This window comes from Onychomys torridus, chromosome 4 (assembly GCF_903995425.1).
Source record: "Onychomys torridus chromosome 4, mOncTor1.1, whole genome shotgun sequence".
Classification (NCBI taxonomy): domain Eukaryota; kingdom Metazoa; phylum Chordata; class Mammalia; order Rodentia; family Cricetidae; genus Onychomys; species Onychomys torridus.
The window spans coordinates 36201882-36220966 of record NC_050446.1 but is presented as its reverse complement, the minus strand read 5'-3'; the positions used below and the strand labels follow the sequence as shown (position 1 = coordinate 36220966).

General features: G+C 41.9%; 1 protein-coding gene across 25 annotated transcripts in view; it reads right to left on the bottom strand.

Moving 5' to 3' along the window:
• The window catches only part of Pkp4 (plakophilin 4), a 224988-nt gene that overhangs the window by 64008 nt on the left and 141895 nt on the right, over nt 1–19085 (bottom strand). For all 25 annotated transcript variants that reach the window (XM_036184716.1, XM_036184718.1, XM_036184723.1 and 22 more), the window contains one exon: nt 6800–6834. Coding sequence is in view for 17 of the 25 variants with exons in the window: in XM_036184700.1 (XP_036040593.1) it covers nt 6800–6834 (35 nt within the window). In the remaining 8 variants the exon portion in view is untranslated. The remainder of the gene's footprint in view (nt 1–6799; nt 6835–19085) is intronic.

The following is a 19085-nucleotide window of genomic DNA, read 5'->3' as shown; positions in this document are numbered from 1 at the left end:
AGCTGAGGAAGCCCAGTGCTTCAGAGCAGCAGTGTCACCCTGTAGGCAAGTGGTACAGACCCACAGGACGCAAGGATTTGGTAACTGCCATCTCTTCCTCATCCTTTGGGAAGTGTCTCTCTCCAAAAAGCCTACCATTCTTAGTGCAGGGTAAATACCACACATCATCTACCAACCACTGGACAAAACCAGATCTTCCTGAGCTGAGTCACGAAGAAATGGAAGTCTTTCTGCTTAGTGCATCCCAAGTCCTTCCTTAGATGCTGCAGTGCGTTGGCTATTTAAAAACAGAATTCAACAGCTGGGCTCAGGTTTGGCATTTCAACAGAAGGAAGCATCCTCAAGATCTCTCCCAGACATCAACGCTGTGCCTTGCTAACAATTCACCTTCTTCCTGGAAGGCTTTTAAGGGAATGAACTTTTCAAATCAAATCTGTAAAACTTTAAAGAGGGAGAAAAAAGCAGAGAAATTATCTGCAAGAGAATGCAGACTATGAAGATGAAGAGACAGCAGCGGACCTTTAGCTACACTCCTTCTGCGCAGACCTTCCTTACACAGGGAGCCCAAGAAGAGAATGAAGGTGTCTTTTGTTGAGACCAAGCCAAAGACACAGCGTACTGAAGACCTTTGAAGTATTTTCCACATGTCAAAGCCACCCCTGCTCATTCTGGGCAAGATTTTCATAGTACGTTCTGTCTGTGCCTCTACATACACAGAATTAATACAATAAGGTTTATTACAGTAAAAAGAACATCAAAACTGTCATTTTATTACAATTATTAATCTATACTCGAACTTGTAAAGGGCAGCTATTATCTGCTGGAAAAAGGAGCATAAAAGGAATTGGATTTTACTTTTATTCATGAAATCAATTTTCAATTTCCTGTCTTTGTAGCTTACTGTCATGGCCACAGTTTAGATGCAATAAGCATGGCAAAAAGCAGGCAAATATCAGAACAGCATGGGGAGTTCTGTGAGGCCAGGAGAAAGCACACGAACTGCTGCCATTTATGGCTGTTAGATCTGAAAGGGAAACCCACCCTGCAAAACAATAAATACATGAATGTAAGGCCCGGATTGGAGTAAGGGTTCGGGTTAAGAAGCTCTAAGAAAAATACGGGGCCAGGTCATTTAGGGGGTGAAGAGGGGCCCAGCTGTGGCAAGGGCAACAGAATTGTTGCAGCTGTATCTCCCTGCTCCTGCTGTACTGGGGTGGGAGAGGGGTATGTGGGCAGCATTTAATTGTTACCTATTTAAATTAAATGTATTTAAAATATATTTAACGCTTACACATGCATATACTTTATGTATTCTTATATATTTTACATACAAGGAGATGACTGGAAAGCCTACTAGAGTGATGAAAAGTCAAAAAGGAACACACACACACACACACACACACACATACACACACACACACAACACACACACATACACACACACACACACACACACACACACACATACACACACACATGCACACACACACACACATACACACACACACACACACACACACACACACACACCCTTGTGCAAACTTTTTGAAAAACTTTAACAAAAATGTCAAGTACATTAATGATGATGATATTTATTTATTTATTTATTTATTTATTTATTTATTTATTTATGTTTTTGAGACAGGGTTTCTCTGTGTAGCTTTGCGCCTTTCCTGGAGCTCACTTGGTAGCCCAGGCTGGCCTTGAATTTACAGAGATCCACTGGCTCTGCCTCCCGAGTGCTGGGATTAAAGGCGTGCGCCACCACCGCCTGGCCCATTAATGATTATTTGCTGCTTGCCTATGACACAAACCCTAAAGACGGTGACCTAAGTGGGGGGATGAGGGAAGAAGGGTCCAGGAGGTCCTAGATAGTGCATTTCCCGACATGTGCCTTCATCTTTCTGTACTGTGCATCACACACATAGGAGCACCCAACACCTGCCTGGTGTTGGTAGCTAACATTCTCTAGCTGCCTGCCCTCTCTAGCTCAGGAAGCTAGGTGGCGGCAGCTAGGTGGGAGAGAATGGCACTCTGTCTCAACTTCAGACAGCGTTTCTGCCACAGAGTGAGTGCATCTTCCTGTTTTCAAGGAATACTGAACAACTCCCATCCACCCCCTGTGCCAACTGTAAGACTCTGACAAAGCCAAGCACCTCATTGCCCCCAGCCCTGGTTATGGTGGCAGACCTTCAGCAGCATAAGTCTCTAGGGTACTCTGCTATCCAGCTGAATCTCTCAGCTCTTTTGACCTTACCTTCATAACTATAGGTTCTCTGCATCAAATTCCCTATATTGAACTAGCTGGCACAGGTTCTGCTTTCCCAGCCAAAGTCTGATGCAGAGATATAGCTCTTATTGCTGGACCATAAAGAACTCTTACCCATCAAATAGCAACTCTCCAACAGGAAAGAAGGGTACTGACTCTTAGGGAAATTTGTATTTTCCAGATACAAAAGACATTAGGGAGAAGATGTAAGAGGCTCAATTTCATAGACTTGGAGGGAGGGAAATTGAATACAATCTTTTGAGAAAGCAACTTGGTTCCATATATCAAAGACCTTAACAGCATACATACACTATACATACTTTTCTTTCTAAAAACCTAGTAGATATATTTTATAGAGGTATATTATCAGTTATTTATAATAAAACTCAGAACGAACTGTAATGTCTAATAATATAGATATGGAACATATTTATAGTTCTCCTTTCTGGGTCTCCCTGCCAATTACGGTAGTTATAGTCTCTGCTGAAATTCTCCATTAAATCTCAAGATCTGAAGAGGGCAAAGCTTCTGCTATAAATGCTGGCAACTGTGTGCTACACCCATTCAAGGATCTCAAGAAATCCAAATCCTTATTATGCAATACTGAAGATGAATTCATAGAAGAATTTTAGACTCAATAATTTAGATACTGAGCATCTGGGGAGGCAGAGGCCAGCTTGGTCTATATAGAGAGTTCCAGGCCAACCAGGGATATACAGTGAGACCCTATCTTAAAAAATAAACAAATAAAAAATAGCAAATATAACCATGTAGCAATGTTCTCAAGTCTGCTGAAAGGGCAACTATGTACAATACACAGAATAACTGAGATGAGATTAATTATAAGTAATTATTTTGTATTTTCCTATATTTTATAACATCATCCAATGGGTATGCATATAGCACATTTAGAATTGGGAAGAACTTTTTTTATATAATAAAATAGATAGGAAGGTAGCTAGTAAGATTAAAGTACAATTTTTGCTATTTGCCACTGCTTGAAGAACAAAACCCAGAAACTAACCCAAGAAAAAAATGATGCTGCCATCACTGATGTGCAAATAAAAAATTAGGAGATGCGACATCATATCCGCTAAGACAGCTATAGTTAAAAAAGTACCAAGTGTGGGAAGGGAAAGCCCTATACTTTATTAGTAGGAATAGGTGCAGCCACACTAGAACCACTCTGCGAAGTGTTTAAAAGGTTCAATTTTGAGTTACCAGCTGACCGAGTGATTCTCTTCTTAGATACGCACCTAGGTAAAAATACACAGCCAGAATGTTTCATAAATATTCATAGCAACAGCTAAAAGAAGAAACAAATGCCTATTGACTCATGAATGGATAAAGAAAATGTTCTCCAATAACCCAGTGTGAAATTATTTATCAATAAAAGGAACTGAGTACTGACACAGATGGTGAACCTGATGCTAATTGAAAGAAGTCTACCATGATCGCATAAACCCATTAACTGAAATGTCTGGAATACACTAATTCATAAAGAAAGAGATGGTGGCTGCTTAAGATTAGTAGTTTGGGGTAGAAAACAAAGCTGATGGAGAAAAATGTATGTGGCATCTTTATAGGCGATGGTAACACTCTGAAATTAATTGTGGCAATGGGTGCCTAACTCTGAATATACTAAAAATATTGAAATGTGGGGTTGGGGATTTAGCTCAGTGGTAGAGCCCTTGCCTAGCAAGTGCAAGGCCCTGGGTTTGGTCCTCAGCTCTGGCAGAAAAAAAAAAAAAAAAAAAGAAAAAGAAATGTACAGTTTAAATGTGTAAATTGTAGGGCATGTGGGTTATATCTCAATGAATTTATTACATATGGAAGACAGAAAGAGTTGCAAGGGAGACAAAATGATCAGAGTCACATCAAACATGTTAAATTTGCAATAAAGAAAATCCCACCAATTCTGGGCATGGTAAATCCCAGCAGGAAGGGACTGATCCAGCCAGTCTGGGCTATGACTCAGTGAGTTCTAGCACATCCTGGGATGCACAGAAAGTCTCTCTCTGTCTTAAAAAAAAAAAAAAAATAAATGGAAGGGGAGGAGGAGGAGGAAAGTAGCAACAGTGGTGTCTGGGAAGGACAACATTTACAACTGTGGTAATGTCCTGTTAGGTTACCAGGAGTGTCCAACCTTTTCATGTTGCAACATGACACAGTCATCTACCAAGTTCATGATCAAGAGTATGCAACTGAGTTGAGAGAGAGAGAGAGAGAGAGAGAGAGAGAGAGAGAGAGCAGCAAACAAACCCAGAATTTAATAAAGTTTTAAGTAAATTTCCAAGTTTCCTGGCCACTCTGGAGTGCATGGACTCACAGACTGTCTGCTGGACACGCCTTCAATGTAAGGGTTTCAAGGCACCGAGGAAAGCAGTTAAGAATCAAAATAAGCTCTTCAGAGTTTTTTTTTTTTAAAATCACAACATTTTGTAATTTTTTCTAAGTATACATTTTGTTTCTGAGTTAACACATTTGGCCCTCTTTCACAGAGGGGCATCTTTAATATTTCCTAAGGACTGGGCATTTTCTAGGTCCCAGTGCAGAGAGGAAAAAGGAACTTCCCAAGGAGTCCAAATTTAGTTGTGAAGCTAATGTGTATGCCCTCAAACAGCCTGACATTTATTATTCATTCATCTCTGCGCGTATTCACTCAGTCAGGTTAGCAGGGCGGCCATGGTTCCTGCCCTTTGTGATGACCTGACATACTGCAACAAAGTAGCGAAATAACACTGGTCCCAGCTGATGCCCTGGGCTCCTCTGGTTTCAGATCATCTCTGATTACCTCCCAGGAACAGCGAGCAGGGCTGTTGTCAGGGTTCCAGCCTTGCTGTCACTCAGATGGTCCACAGCACTCTGGCTGCATGTCTGAAGCATCTGATGAAACCTGAGTGTGTGGGGGCTATCTGCTCAACAAGAGTGTCTTCACACTGGACTGCGGCTTACATTCACATTTATACCTAGTTACTAAACATTCTTCTTTGCACCTTTCACCATTAAACCCAGCATGCCAACACCATAGTCCAAAGTGTTCCAAAGATGGGCTCTCCATCCTGAATTTACCAGATTTCAATGAAGCCGCCCTCCTACTCTGTGCAAGACCTCAAGGTTATCATTGTCTTCTGTCCACACCAAACCAGTCTCCAAATTCTTAGTAATAGCCCAGTCCAGAGGTTCCCACACCAAATTAGTACATTTCCAGCTGATCTTTCTTTGCTACATTTTCTCCTATCCAATCCATAACTATGCAGTTTCTCCCATAGATATGTAAATGATTTACTCTTCTTAAAAATTTTTCAGGGTCTTTTCATAACTGAGAGACTCAACCTCCCTGCTAGTTCAATTCAACCCTCTAACATCTACACATCGTCTCCCTTTCTAAACTAGCTTCAGATATTCCCACACAGTGCTGTACTGTGTGTTCTGTCTGGTGGGAATGCCTCCTCTCCAGTCTGGTGGAGGTGAAGCTATCTTAGAAGTGGTCTGTCCATCTGTGACACAAAGTGCCCCACCCCCTTATTTCCAAGATAGCCACATATTCTTTCACGGAGTATCTTTGCTGTTACTAACATGCTATGTGCAGGTCTTGCAGGTAGGGAGCTTTCCCGTTATCTTCCACACATCAACAGTTTGTACCAACAAGCACTGTGGAACAGCAATGTGAATAACATCGGAATTCCGTGGCAAAGTGCAGTACACTTAGATACTGGGCATCTGGTGCTCTGGGTTTTCTTCAAGGCTAACTCCTGCTAACCTTATAAACCTCCATGTGGCTGGCAGTGGAGGGCAGGTGTGCTGTGCCACTGCTGCCTGGCCAGCCAGGTGCACAGCACCCAGCATACGGCTCGGGTGCTTGACTGCCTCCGACTGAGTATGACCCTTTCAGTAGCGGCAGGCACTCTGTAATGGAATTTACCCCCATGTGGCTAGTTTAGGGAAAAGGACATACAAACTATATTAAAGTCTACTGGACTCTATTGGGAGCAGCAGCTATTTCAAATGTGAGTATAGACAGTGAACATTTCAAGCAACTCTAAGCACGAACAATGGAAACTTTGCTGGAGATGAGTAATTACCCTTTTTCACAATAACCTTCCTAGTGTCCCCTCTGTTTCCTTGTGATGAGAAGCTTCAGACACACGGTGTTGTTGTGCAATGCTGTAACTTTCAATTATGCTAAAGGATGGAGGTTATTAGAACCACAACATCAGAGCAGAGTTCAGTCTCAGCACTGCCAAAAGCTCTGCCTGGCTTACTCCACCATGAGATAGGAAGTTAAAGAGTAGGCGAAGGAGAGTTAGGAACTTAGTTCCGTGGTAGAGTATTTGCCCAGTGTGCACAAGGCCCTGGGTTCGGTCTTAGCACAGGACTTATGGTGTGGGTGCTAGTGATGTAACTGCTTTTTTCTGTGTATCTAAAACACAGAACACTTTTTATATAATAATAATAATAATAATAATAATAATAATAATAATAATAAATATTAATAACAACAACAACAACAATAATAATCAAGCATACCTGTTGATCTCCAAGGAAATGACTTTTCAGTTGAGCTGGAGAAAAAGAAAAAAAAAATGGTTTTGTCACAGAATTTAACTGCGGGCTTATGTTGCACACCAACACTTAATTTGTTGCATCTAATTATGTAAAAGTATAAAAATCGCAAATAAAATTCAAAATTACCCTTCTAGATTATTTTTAAACTGTATTTAAGCTTCTGTATCAATTAGGGATGAACTGTATTGGAAATGAGGCAGATTATAAAGAGATGCGGAACAACTGAGCACATTAACAGAGCTGGTATTTGTGACATTTTGAAACCACATGTGCAGCACATGCATTTGACATGACCCATGAGGCACTAAAATGCTCAAAGGAAGCTATGAGAGACTCCAATAGACACACAAGTTAGCAGGGGCATTCTTTGAATGGAAAGTTGTCTTATAAAAAGCTAAAACACATTCTTAGACCAGTACATTAAAAAAAATGAGGACTTACAAGCCAGGGCAGTATTTGAATTATAGAATTTCTTTTGCTTACAGCAGTGGTTCTCAACCTGTGGGCCATAAGCCCTTTGGGGATTTTCAAAGGGATTGCTTTAAGAACGCCGGAAAACACAGATATTTACATTATGAATCATAATAGTAGCAAAATTACAGTTATAAAGTAGCAATAAAAATAATTTTATGGTTGGGGGTCACCACTATATGAGAGACTATATTAAAAGGTCATAGCATCAGGGAGGTTGAGAGCCACTGGCTAATAGTATATGTATTTAAAGAAATATTTTCATGTGAAAACGTATTTGTGCGCCTTCTTGTCCTTCTCTGCCATGCACCAATTAACACAGGACACTATGGCATTAGAGGACAGTGTGCTGGAACACAGACAAGAAGATTAAGCATTTGTCAAATGTAAACGAAAGCACTTAAGATATGGAACTCTGTCTTGAATATATTATGTTCTGATTCCAACACCAGTGCTCCTAAACACCAAGACAGACAGACAGACAGAACATACATGCATACATACATACATACATACATACATACAGACAGACAGACAGACAGACAGACACACACACACACACACACACACACACACACACACACACACACACAAAATCACCCACACCACCTATAAAGAAGTCTAATTATTCATTTGGGGTAAGAACATAGATTTTTTTCTTTCTCTTTTTAAATATTTGTGCTTTCTCTCTTTTTCAAAGTAGAAAAGAAATCCCCAATCGGGGAGCATTTAATAACTTACGAAAAACAGCTGTAACTCTAGGCTTAAATAAGCAAACACTTGACAAAAGGAAGGACCTGGAGCCCACGAAAGGTCCAGTGCTGTCTGCTGCAGTTCCGCCCTCCTGTCTTACACCCTGACATCTCTCCCAAGGCCTCATGGGTCGGTGGGATTTTTGCTGGGTGAGAAGGAGTGTATGGTTTGCCCTTTTCCATAGGCACAGCAGGTCACGTCGCAGGACCTGGACTCGGTTCTAAGCGGGGTAACTGCTCCCATGAATGGAGGCAATCAGCGAGTACTCATCTCGTACCAGCTCCAGGAGTGTTGCTCCAGCTAATGTGCTCTTATCCCGTTTCAAAGGGACAGCTGGGGCGGGGGCCACAGTGAGCAAATCTTAGTCAGGGCTGTTTGTCTTGCTCCTGTAGCAGGTCACCACACTGACCTTGAACTCAGAAAGTGGTTTCTTTCTTATGACAGGTTTCAGTTTCTTTGTATTTTTGTTATTTAATTTTACTCTTAAAATAATTAGTTTTCCAGACACTAGGACTGGTAATGCCTCACTGTGTAACTGCCCAAACAATCCCATTTTGTGTCAATATGAACACACACTGCCAACCAAACTGCAATGCAGAACTGCTGAGTAGAGGTCATGTATCTTGGGACTACCATGAAAGGTTATTAAGCTCTGAGTTTTCACTTGCATAACTTTAAAGGAATGCTTGATGTTTCCCATCTTTACAATGATTAACCTTATCACATCACTCATTAACCTTATCATGTCACTCTGGGATCCTGCTCAGAGCAGCAGAGGCTGTGGCTGTCTGGCTCCTGGCTGGGCCTGGCTGGCACACAGGAGATGCTTTAGACAGTGCTTCTTCACAGAAAGTGAAAAGCCCAAGCAGCCCAAAGTTCTGGGCAGTGAGGTAAATACTGATGGAGAGCTATAACTTTGTTCAAGCCGATTAACTTTTTCACCCTTTGTCATGGGGAGGCAGCAGTAGCTTTTTATTGGGGGGGGGGGGCGCGAGGCAGCACAAAAATCAGGCAAATAGCATTTTGCTGCTGAAAATGCCTTAGGTCCCCTAAATACAGCATGGTATCCCCCAAGTCAATGAGAATCTTCAGCTAAAATTACCTTCTTATTTCAATTTAAAGTAATATAAACAACTCATTAGGAAAAGAAGCTAATAATGAACATTAAAAATAAGCCAAATTGCCAGAGTGTATATGGAGGACCACATATTACCCAATTACCTTGATGATGCTGTGTAGGAAGTATGGTCTGTGCTCTTCAGAACAGTGTTCTCTTTTGAAAATAGTCACTTTAACTGAGTCTCAAACTGTTCACTCTGGGACTCAAGGAATGAAGAAGGAATACACGGAATCTAAAATGCTGTTTGACACAGCTCACTGTTTTAGAGCTGGTGGAGGCAGATCCACCTTCGAGCCACCAGAGGCAGCTTCAGCCACGAAGGAAAGGCCTGCTTCCTTCCTTCTCTCCTCTGTCACCACCATCTATTCCTAGAAACACTTCCCAGCCGATGCTGGCTGTCTACCATGTGTCTGCAGGCGCTGTGCCCACAAGACTCCACCCTGGCTCCCTTTCACGTCCCTTCTGAAGATGCCAAGCAGCGTGTGTTCTAGGATCTTCCACTGGAATGTGAAAGACATTTAAAACACAAGGACTGAGTCACCAACAAGAGATTTATGTCAATAGGAAGATATCGTCATAATTTGGAATAACTTGATTATCAACCATTTACAATGGGCCATTCACATGTTTAGAACTGTCCAGGTCAGATGAAAACAAATAGAAAGAAACTTGCTGGCAAATTAAAATAAAGTAAAATATTAGTTGTTTTTTTTTTTTTAAATTTTAGGCAGAGACTATGCATTTTTGTGCTACATAGAATATGCAGCAAATCACTGTAAAATTCTATACATATGGATTTAGTTTTTATTCACAGATAAAAATGGCTACTTAGAGCAATGTATTGTGTTTGAAAATTCTCCTGAGTTTGGTCTTTTGACAGGAGTTAAAGAAACTTGCCTGCTCATACTCTACTGACACCCAAGGACAGTCTAGTGAGTGGGCTACAAAAGTCACGGGAGAAGAAAGCAGTGGTGACCTGAGTACTTACCAGGAATCAGAATCTGGTTCATGCACCTTTCTAGAGTCTTTATGAATTGATACCTAGTCACCTCTTTCTGATTATGCAAACCAGGGAGGAAGGTTGTTGGTAATGAAAAGTCACGACTAGCTTATCGGAAGACTAACAAATACACACAATCCTGTGAATTGCATCCGGTATTTCCAATCACACTTCATGCTCAACATGATTCAATTCTTTCCTAGAAAGTGAGTCAACTTTAGTTAGGACCATGGAGTCACTCAACCTGGAAAGCAGGAGTTATTTATGTCACTGCCTGGGGCACCCGAGTCTCCTTCACTCACACAAGTGCTGCGAAAGCCGACACACAGCTCTCATCTCACTGCCAGGGACATAGGTTGGGCCTCCATCCTTTCACCCCCAGTTAGGCTGGAACATTCTTTGCATCTTTCCTCCCAATCAGTCTTCATGGTTTTGATGTCCTGTCCTTTCAGGCTCCCCTTCCTGCTGTGGCTACTGAGTTTCACTGAACGACAATAAATGGATGTCATTCTCCCACTGCCAACGCACACACAGACCCACAGAAGACAAAATGCAAATATCCGAGGGTGGCACAGAAGGCCCTTGCCACCTGGCTCCTTTAGTTTGCCCTTTCCCACACAAACCTACATTCCAGGAACTTGAAAGTACTTGAACTTGCCTCCTATGCCAAGCTGCTTCACACTTTGAATGCTATTTTGGGGGAAGAATGTGCAGGAACAGTCTAAAAATTCTCTTAAGAATTGTTCCAATGCCAGAGCTGCTGTGCAGGTACCAAGTAACTATGTATGTATGTGTGTTCTAGAGCCAGGAAACTGAGCACTCTAGTTGAGTTTACCTCCACTTTGGGCTGCTTCCTATAGAATCGAGAACAGTCCCAGAAAATGCTCTACCTCTCCTGCTGACTTGGACACTACTGGGTGAGCCCCCGTGAGGTCACAGTGAGAACAGAGTGGGGCCACCTACTACCTCTGCCATGCCACTTTCCTCTCAGGTTGACATCTGTCACTCAGATGCAAAGAACTTTCATCAATGGCTAGCAAAGTTACCCACAGTTGCCCAATAGCAAGTTAAATTTCACTCAGGTGAACTACTCCAGAAATTGTCTTGTCTGTAAATCCCACACAGGCAGGTCCCGCTGTCTGGACTGTCTGCCCACTCCTTGATGGTCTCCTCCTTGATGACAACTAAGATCCTTCAAGAATCAGCTTGATGAGAGTTGATTCCTTGGGCCTTCACAAGGCCTTGTCCAATCACTCACTTTGGTTTTGTACTTTTCATGATGGTAGTTGTGGTATTTGTTATGGGTTTCCATCACCATGTGACAGTTCTTCTTGGGGGAGAGATTGTGTCTCAATTCTAACCAGAATTGATAGGACACAGGAGTGCTTGCCAATCTTAATTCTTTTGCTTGTTTAGTGTTAAAGGTAAATTCTAATGGATTTTCAATCTTTTTTTTTTTTTTTTAAACAAGGGAAGCAGATTACTCATTTTATGATGCAGTGGGTTTCTTGAATGTTCTTGGTGTTTTGCTGAGAATACCACTTTTTAAACATAACACCTGTATAAAATGAAAACCTAGGACTTCAAAACATTTGTCCCATTGTCAGGTGAAATTTCCCTGTCCGTGGACTCCCATCAGCCATATCATGGGCTCACTTTATATTAATCCTTGGCATGTAAGAAGCAGGCCTCCCTACTGCTACAAACCTCTGATGGTCCAAGAAACATCCACCAATAGGCTGTGCAGTTCAGCTAGTTTTGTTTTTCCTGTGTTGGGAGACAAGACCCTCATCTGTTGCTTTTAGGCAGACTGACTAGGAAATGCAGTCTCTACATTAGACTCACTCTCTGTCTGAGGGTCTGAACAAGTAAAGTAAACTTCAGACAGAGTGAAACAATAAATCTTGATTGCTCTTCCCCAAACAAGCACAGATAGCTCCCGCCCTGACACTAGGTTACCTGAGGTAAAATAGAAAAGCCAATGAATACAGTAGGTGACAGAGGAGCTGTGCTGTGGCTACTTGTTGAACAAGGATGCTACAAGACAAACTGATAGCGGGAACCTCTAAGGAGCATTGACCACCCCGGTTTAAAAAATCCATTAGCCAAGGCAGAAGGAATTTTTAGCAACAGTCTGAAAGCAATTCTTGGCATTTAACTAAACTTTTGGGACTATCTTCCAAAGTTGCTTGATGTACATCGTCAGCTTCAACAGAGACTCTCCTCCTTCTTATGTCTCATTACTAGGGCAGGCTTATACCTGGAGCCTGCGATCTCCTTCAATTCTGTTTACTAGAGACCAAGAACTATTCTTCCTGGCTTTTATGCAGTTAGCCATTAGTCCCCTCTGTTCCAGAGGCAATTCCCAGCATCTCAGTAAGGAGAGAAAGTAAAAACATGAAAACAGTCATAAATCCAGATTAGTTATTTTGTATGTTATGAATTTGTCCTGGAGAATGGTACAGGTTCATAATCTTTGAGACATAGCAAATGAGAGAGGACAAAGGGTCTCTTCATAATTATTTCTGTGATCTGAGAGAGATGCTGCAGTTAAGGGTAGACTGCACTCCAGATCAAGAAGGATACCCTTCACATAGGACCCAGCAACTCCTGACAGCAGTCTTGAGCTATCCTCACTTGCAGACAAGTGTTTGCTTTGGTCTATGTCCATCTCCACTCGAAATCCAGGCATGAGTATGAACCACAGAGGGGCAATAAGGCGGCTGGAGCGGGACAGGCAGACCAGAGAGCCAAGGATGTAGGAAAGCCACAAAGGCCTGCAGCCTGACTCAGGCATCCCCCTTACAACAGCTCTTGACTTGAAAAACCTCTTCCACTCTCAGAATGCACTTTCACAGTTCCAATATTTAAAAAGTCACAAACGGCAGGGGTAGCAAAGAGCCACGAAAGTACAGTCTTGGTTTTCTTTGGCTAGTAGGTTTGGTAAACTTAGTGGTCATGCACTGTTTCATTTTTATCCATGTGTTTTCCTACTTCTTGAGTTCATTCCTTCTTAAACTCATGCTACATACTCGACTGTAGTTCTAGATCCCTTTATAATAGCTGTCTAAAATACACTCCAGAAAAAGGTTAAGGTATTAATAAATAACATTACGACCAGTCTCCCAAAGAGAAAACGGTTTGATGCACAGTGCAGACATTCAAGGTGGAGGAAACATGCAGAGCAACAGAGGCGAATACATTTTAGATGATGTTAAATATTCTTTGACAAAGGCGTTTTGTGTGAGTGCTTTGAATCTATGAATAAAAGATTCGGAAGACCATATGGGAAGCGAAGATCAAAGAGGATGTGTTACTAGAGGAAAAGGAGACAAACAGTCCCCTGTGGCATCCCCATAAATTACACAGGAAGTCAGACTTCTGCTGAGGCCCACCCCACAACAGGTGTCCTGATTAGTCTGAGAAATCCAGAGGGAAGGAGGGTTTCCTAACATCCCAGCTAACATTTGAAACACAAGCCAACGGAAGGAAAATAGGAAGGAGGTTAACACAGGGCTGGACTTTCCTGCAATGGATTCAGCCATAGCCCAAGGTCCTATTCAGGCAAAGGTGTAAGAATTTAGGCAAAAATTCAGCTTAGGAATGGGCAGGTCGATGGGCATTATGTGTGTTTATGGTCTGAAAAATGCTGTTGATCCCCACTTCTGATCTGTTCAACGCCCCAAAGACGAGGACACAGGGAAAAAACTAAGGTCCAGGTGAAAATGGTCAGTGTTCACAAAAACAGGCCTTTTCTCTTGGAGTCAAGACAATCCCAACCTCACAAGTTTAAATGAAAGTGGCAATGGTAGGGAGCGGGAAAAGAATTTTTTAAAAAAGGAAGGAAGAGAACATTTCTACTTCTCTGCATGAGATAAATACAAGAGCAATTCAGGACTAAGCTGTAGAGATCTAAGAAAAGCACTGATATCTATAAACCTTCTAATTTATCAACAGAAAGCCTTGTTTGATGCAGACAACTTCATTTTATATAGTCTTTAGCATTTAGAATGTTCGGGAGGGCTGAACATTTTTTGCTTAATAGGTTGGGACACGTGGGCAAACCTATCAACCCGAGCACTAGTCCCAGAACCACAAAAGGTGGCAGAAAGAAAGCTGCTTTTTGATATTCAAATGTGTGTCATAGCATGTGTGCCTATCCTACACATTATACATACATGTAATAATAATAAAGAAAAAAAATTCATTGGAAAATCTACTTAATGTAAAAATTTATTCTATGAGACAATTATTCCTTCAATTGTATATATATTATTGGTGTGTGGTTTGTGTACGTGTGTGTGTGTGTGTGTGTATGTGTGTGTGTGTGTATGTACACACACATGTACAAAGGCTAGAGGTTGATGTCTGGTGTCTCCCTCTACTGTTCTCAATCTCACTTTTTGGGACAAGGCTTCTTACTGATCCAACTACCCTGGCTGGCCAGCACATCCCTAAGACCCTCCGTCTCCCTTCGCAATGCTGGGATTACAAACGTGTACTGTAACACTCTGGGGATCTAAACATGGGGCCTCACATTTGCACTGCAAACATTTTAATGATAGTCATAGCCTCAGCTTCTAAAAATTCATTTTTAAAAAGAATTCAAGTCTGCATTTTAAATGAAGCATTTGTTTTGCTAATAATTTAGCAGTTTAGACAGTCAACAGTAAATGACTGGGTCAGATATGGTGGTGCACATCTCTAACTTCAGTGCTTGGTAGGCTGCAGAGATAAAAATAATTTCTTCCTACTGATTAGCCAGACCAATAATTTTATCTTTATGAAGAGTGAAGGTTCTTTAACTTATAAAAGAAATTTTGTTCCAGTTATGAAAAGAAAGAAGAGCACAGAATATTTTTAAAATTTCTACTGTGCTCCAGTTTCTCGCTGTAATCACGTTCTCAACTCTTGATTTATAGACCAGGGACATAAGAAGCTCTTTTTGTGCTGAGGGAGGAATGAATTCACATGTGGGAGGAAGACAGAACTAGCATCATCAATAACTGTCTGGGGAAAGAACAGAGCCTGGAGACAGTCAATATCCAGCCACTGCTGCTCTACACAGCAGCATCTAAAACCCAGACGAGGGGCCGAATACTTAAAGCCCCTGGTTCATCCCACAGTCTCAAATCCACCTGGCCACTTTCTCTTCTCTACTTACCACTGCTTCTCATATACATGCATAGGATTTCCAGCTACCAAATGGGGTGGTGGCAGGGGTAGGGGACATGAGAATGGGTCATAAGGGTCTTTCTCAAAAGAGAGTTGACCTGTAAACACCCCCTCAGGTGGCCAGCCCCTTCCAAAGAACAGACATGAGGAGTGCATGGTCAAGAATGTTTTACACCTCTGATGTGAATCCATCAGAGAGCTGAGCAGCTTAATCTTTTCCCTTGACCATTCATGGCCACTGTAAGTCAACAAGATCCATAGGGAAAGCTTATGGAAGACATGGAGCAAAGTGTAAATTATAATCTATACAATTTAAATATCAGGGCTGGAAAGACTGCCAGGTAAAGGCACTTGCTGTCAAGCCTGATGACTGGAGTTTGATTCCCAGGACCTACATGGTGGAAGGAGAGAGCTGACTGTCTTCAAACTTTGAGAATAATTTAAATTCTGACTATGAAATCTTAGGAATTTTAGGAAATTGCAATTTGTAATATATATATAAAACTATACCAATTTTATAAAAATGCAATATATTATTAGAACATAGGTGAGAGGAAAAGAAGAACAGGGAAGGAAATTGGGAAGAACAAGGTGGATGGGAGGGTAGTGTGGAGAAAGGGGTGGAGGAACAATTAACAATACAGAGGTTTGAAAAAGCCATAGAAACCTACTACTTTACAAGCTACACACATGTACACACACACACATAAAAGACGGGAGTTGCCCTACACAGGGACAACCACATTGAAAATCAGTTCCAGGTGTTGGATGCTGCCTTTGTTGGAGATCAGAGTGTCCTAGAGAGCCCCAAAAAGTACCGGTTATGCGGTCACTCGGGGTCCCCAGGAGAACTGGATGGGAAGGCCCTGTCGCTGAGAACCCAACTTTGGTCACAAGGCATGGACAAATCAAGCTGGTAATGATCTGGAAGCCTCTTCTGTGTTGGTTGACTTTCATAGCACCAGAGGTGTCATTCAGGTTGCTGGCGGGATGCAATGGGAGATGTCATTAACAGCCATACCCAGCTGTAAACCTGGTGAGCTACAATAATGATAAGTATGGCAAGATACACTCCTGGGTACAATAGTGGCAGGAATGTTACAGGGCAGCCAACAACTTTCTAACAGAATTCAGGGCCAGTTCCACAGGAGGAAACAAATGTCTTGTATTGTAAATCCGGCCAAGACTGGGAGCTCACAGGTCCCAGGTGTGAACCTGCTATTATTATTTTGTTAAATGGACCTGCATCAAACTCTTCTAAACTCTCTACCCACAGATTAGTGCAGCTCTCACACTGCATCAGAAAAGTTTCTCTGTGCAGTGGATGGTGATTAATGCAGAAACTTACAACTGGTCAGTCTGTACAGAAAAGGCATCTATGGGGTGTTTACTCACGAATGAGGTGCCTGTATCACATCCCCACCCCTCAGGTCCCAGGGACCATCGCAGATCTCAGAGGGGGCAGAAGTACTGTAAGAGCCAGAGGTCAAGGAGGACCGCAGCAAAAGAAAGTCTTCTGCATGTGACAGGTCTGCTGCACTCATGAACTCACAGCAGCTGTGGTTGCTTGCAAAAAATCAAGCCTGTCAACTTGGCAGCATGGATGGTAGTGGGACTTCTGAGTCCCCACCCCTGGTTGAGAAGCTATGGACAGCTGGTGGTTTCTGGGCAAGGGAGAGTCAGTTTTCTTTAAGGTGTGGCTTCTGGCAAGCAACTGGTTGCTTTGTCTCTAAAACTGCTGTTCTGTTTGAAATGATTTCACTCAATTTGTAGAATTCCTGACAGTCTGAATCTAATTAGCTCACCAGCCTAGTGCCATTTACCATGCTCTTCTGTCTCCTGGATTTCCCAGATTGGCATTTACATGTAGATGCTGGAGCAATTTTTGGCAAGCAGACACCATGATGACTATTCTGTTCTTTAGAATATGTCACACTGGACCATCAATTCCAGACTTTTAGCAGTTTGCCCTTTGACGGTAGAGATGACGAAATGTGACCTTAGTGTTCTCACACTCACTAGTTCACTGAGAAATCCGCCATCTCTCTGCTGAGAGCTTCAGCAGCTCTTGATGATCATTAAATTCCTTACTTTGTCTGTGGTTGAGAAGAATCACAAAAGATTCTAACATGCAGACTTACTCTGAACGTACCACTCTTTAAAAAAAAAAAAACCAAAACCTGCCTTTGTATTTACATTTAGAAGACATACAATATGAAACCCTTTCATATCCTACTCAAAGATCTTCTGACTGAAGTATCATAACATGAGTGCTGTTCTGGAAGCAGACACACTCTACATTCTGTTTCTCTTGTGGAGCAGCTCTGGTATCACGCTTGGAAAATTAACTTGAATTTGCTGTGGCTCCAATAGCATAATTACTATTAATACAACTAAAGTTGGGATCAATAAATAATTGACCTAGGATGTAGCAATGATCATAGGATCCCAAAACACTAGATACTGCTTGTATTTCAACTTAGAAAAAAGGCTGCAGGGTACCCACACACCTCATCCCGAAAGATAGTTTTGGTTGGATTACGAGCCACCTACCCATGCAAACCAAAAGTTGTACCAAAGCTTTTGGTGGATGTTAACATGTGCAACTATTCAATACAAGACTTTTAGCTATGAAAATCTGTAGCCTAAGGCTTTTCTTCCCTTCCATTTTGGAGCATTTTTCTCCCTGTTTAATTGCAGAGGGACACAAGCCTGGGATAGAAAAAAAATCTATGCAAAACCAGATCAAATTGATTTGTTATTAAGTAGATTGTGAAGCCCTGGGGGGGACAGCTATAGGAACAATTCAGACATTAGAGAGCTGGCAAATGGATCAGGGTTGTTTCTTCTACCCAGGCTGGCATGCCATGTTCATCTTTACGGCAAATTGATTAACTGCTGAAGATGCGCTAATGGATGGCCCTCACTTTTAGGAAGACACTCAGACTTCCCATTTTCTTTTCCAAATATCATTGCATTAGAGCAACATTGAGCAGTTCTCTGAAGGTCCAAGGAAACAGCTTGCCACACACAGCACTCTGCTCTGACTGGTAAGTTTAACGGCGGTGACCATCTTTCAGCTCCTGAAGATGACAGTGATTCAATGAAGGTATGCTAACGTTTTCTCCCTGTAACAATCAGCCGCACTAGTGAAAGTACTGTTTTTCAAGGCTGTCTCCTAGCATTTCTGAGCTGGTGTTTGCCCGGCTTCCTGCACCACAGCTGTGATTAACTAGCAGAAGCAACAATGGCCGCCACAGTTTCAGGTGGGCAAGCACAGTGATGGAGGCTGGGGGTTTAATGGCTTTCCTCCTATATCGAGGGCAGCTATACAATACTCAAGTAGGAAGTGGTGGAGGTAGAGAGGGGGCTTAAGTCTTCCCCAACTACTTATTGGTATCCCTGTGGAAAATACTATTGTTAGGGGGAAATGGCATCTTAATGTTAGTCAGGTGTGCGATAATAATGAAAACCAAATCAAACCAAAGCAGAAATCACTCTACTGAGCAATAATAGTAAGATAATGAGTACAACTATCTCCTAATGCAACTGTCCATCCCATCTTTAAGAGCAGCTCAATGGCTATTCTCTTTTCTACTGTATTACTATAAACAAACACTTTTCAAACCCAGGGACAGAATAAGCAAGGATAGAGCCTGGGTAGCCAGTGTACTCTGTTGAACACAGAGCTTGCACTAAGAACACAGTATCTGCAGCCATTCCAAGCA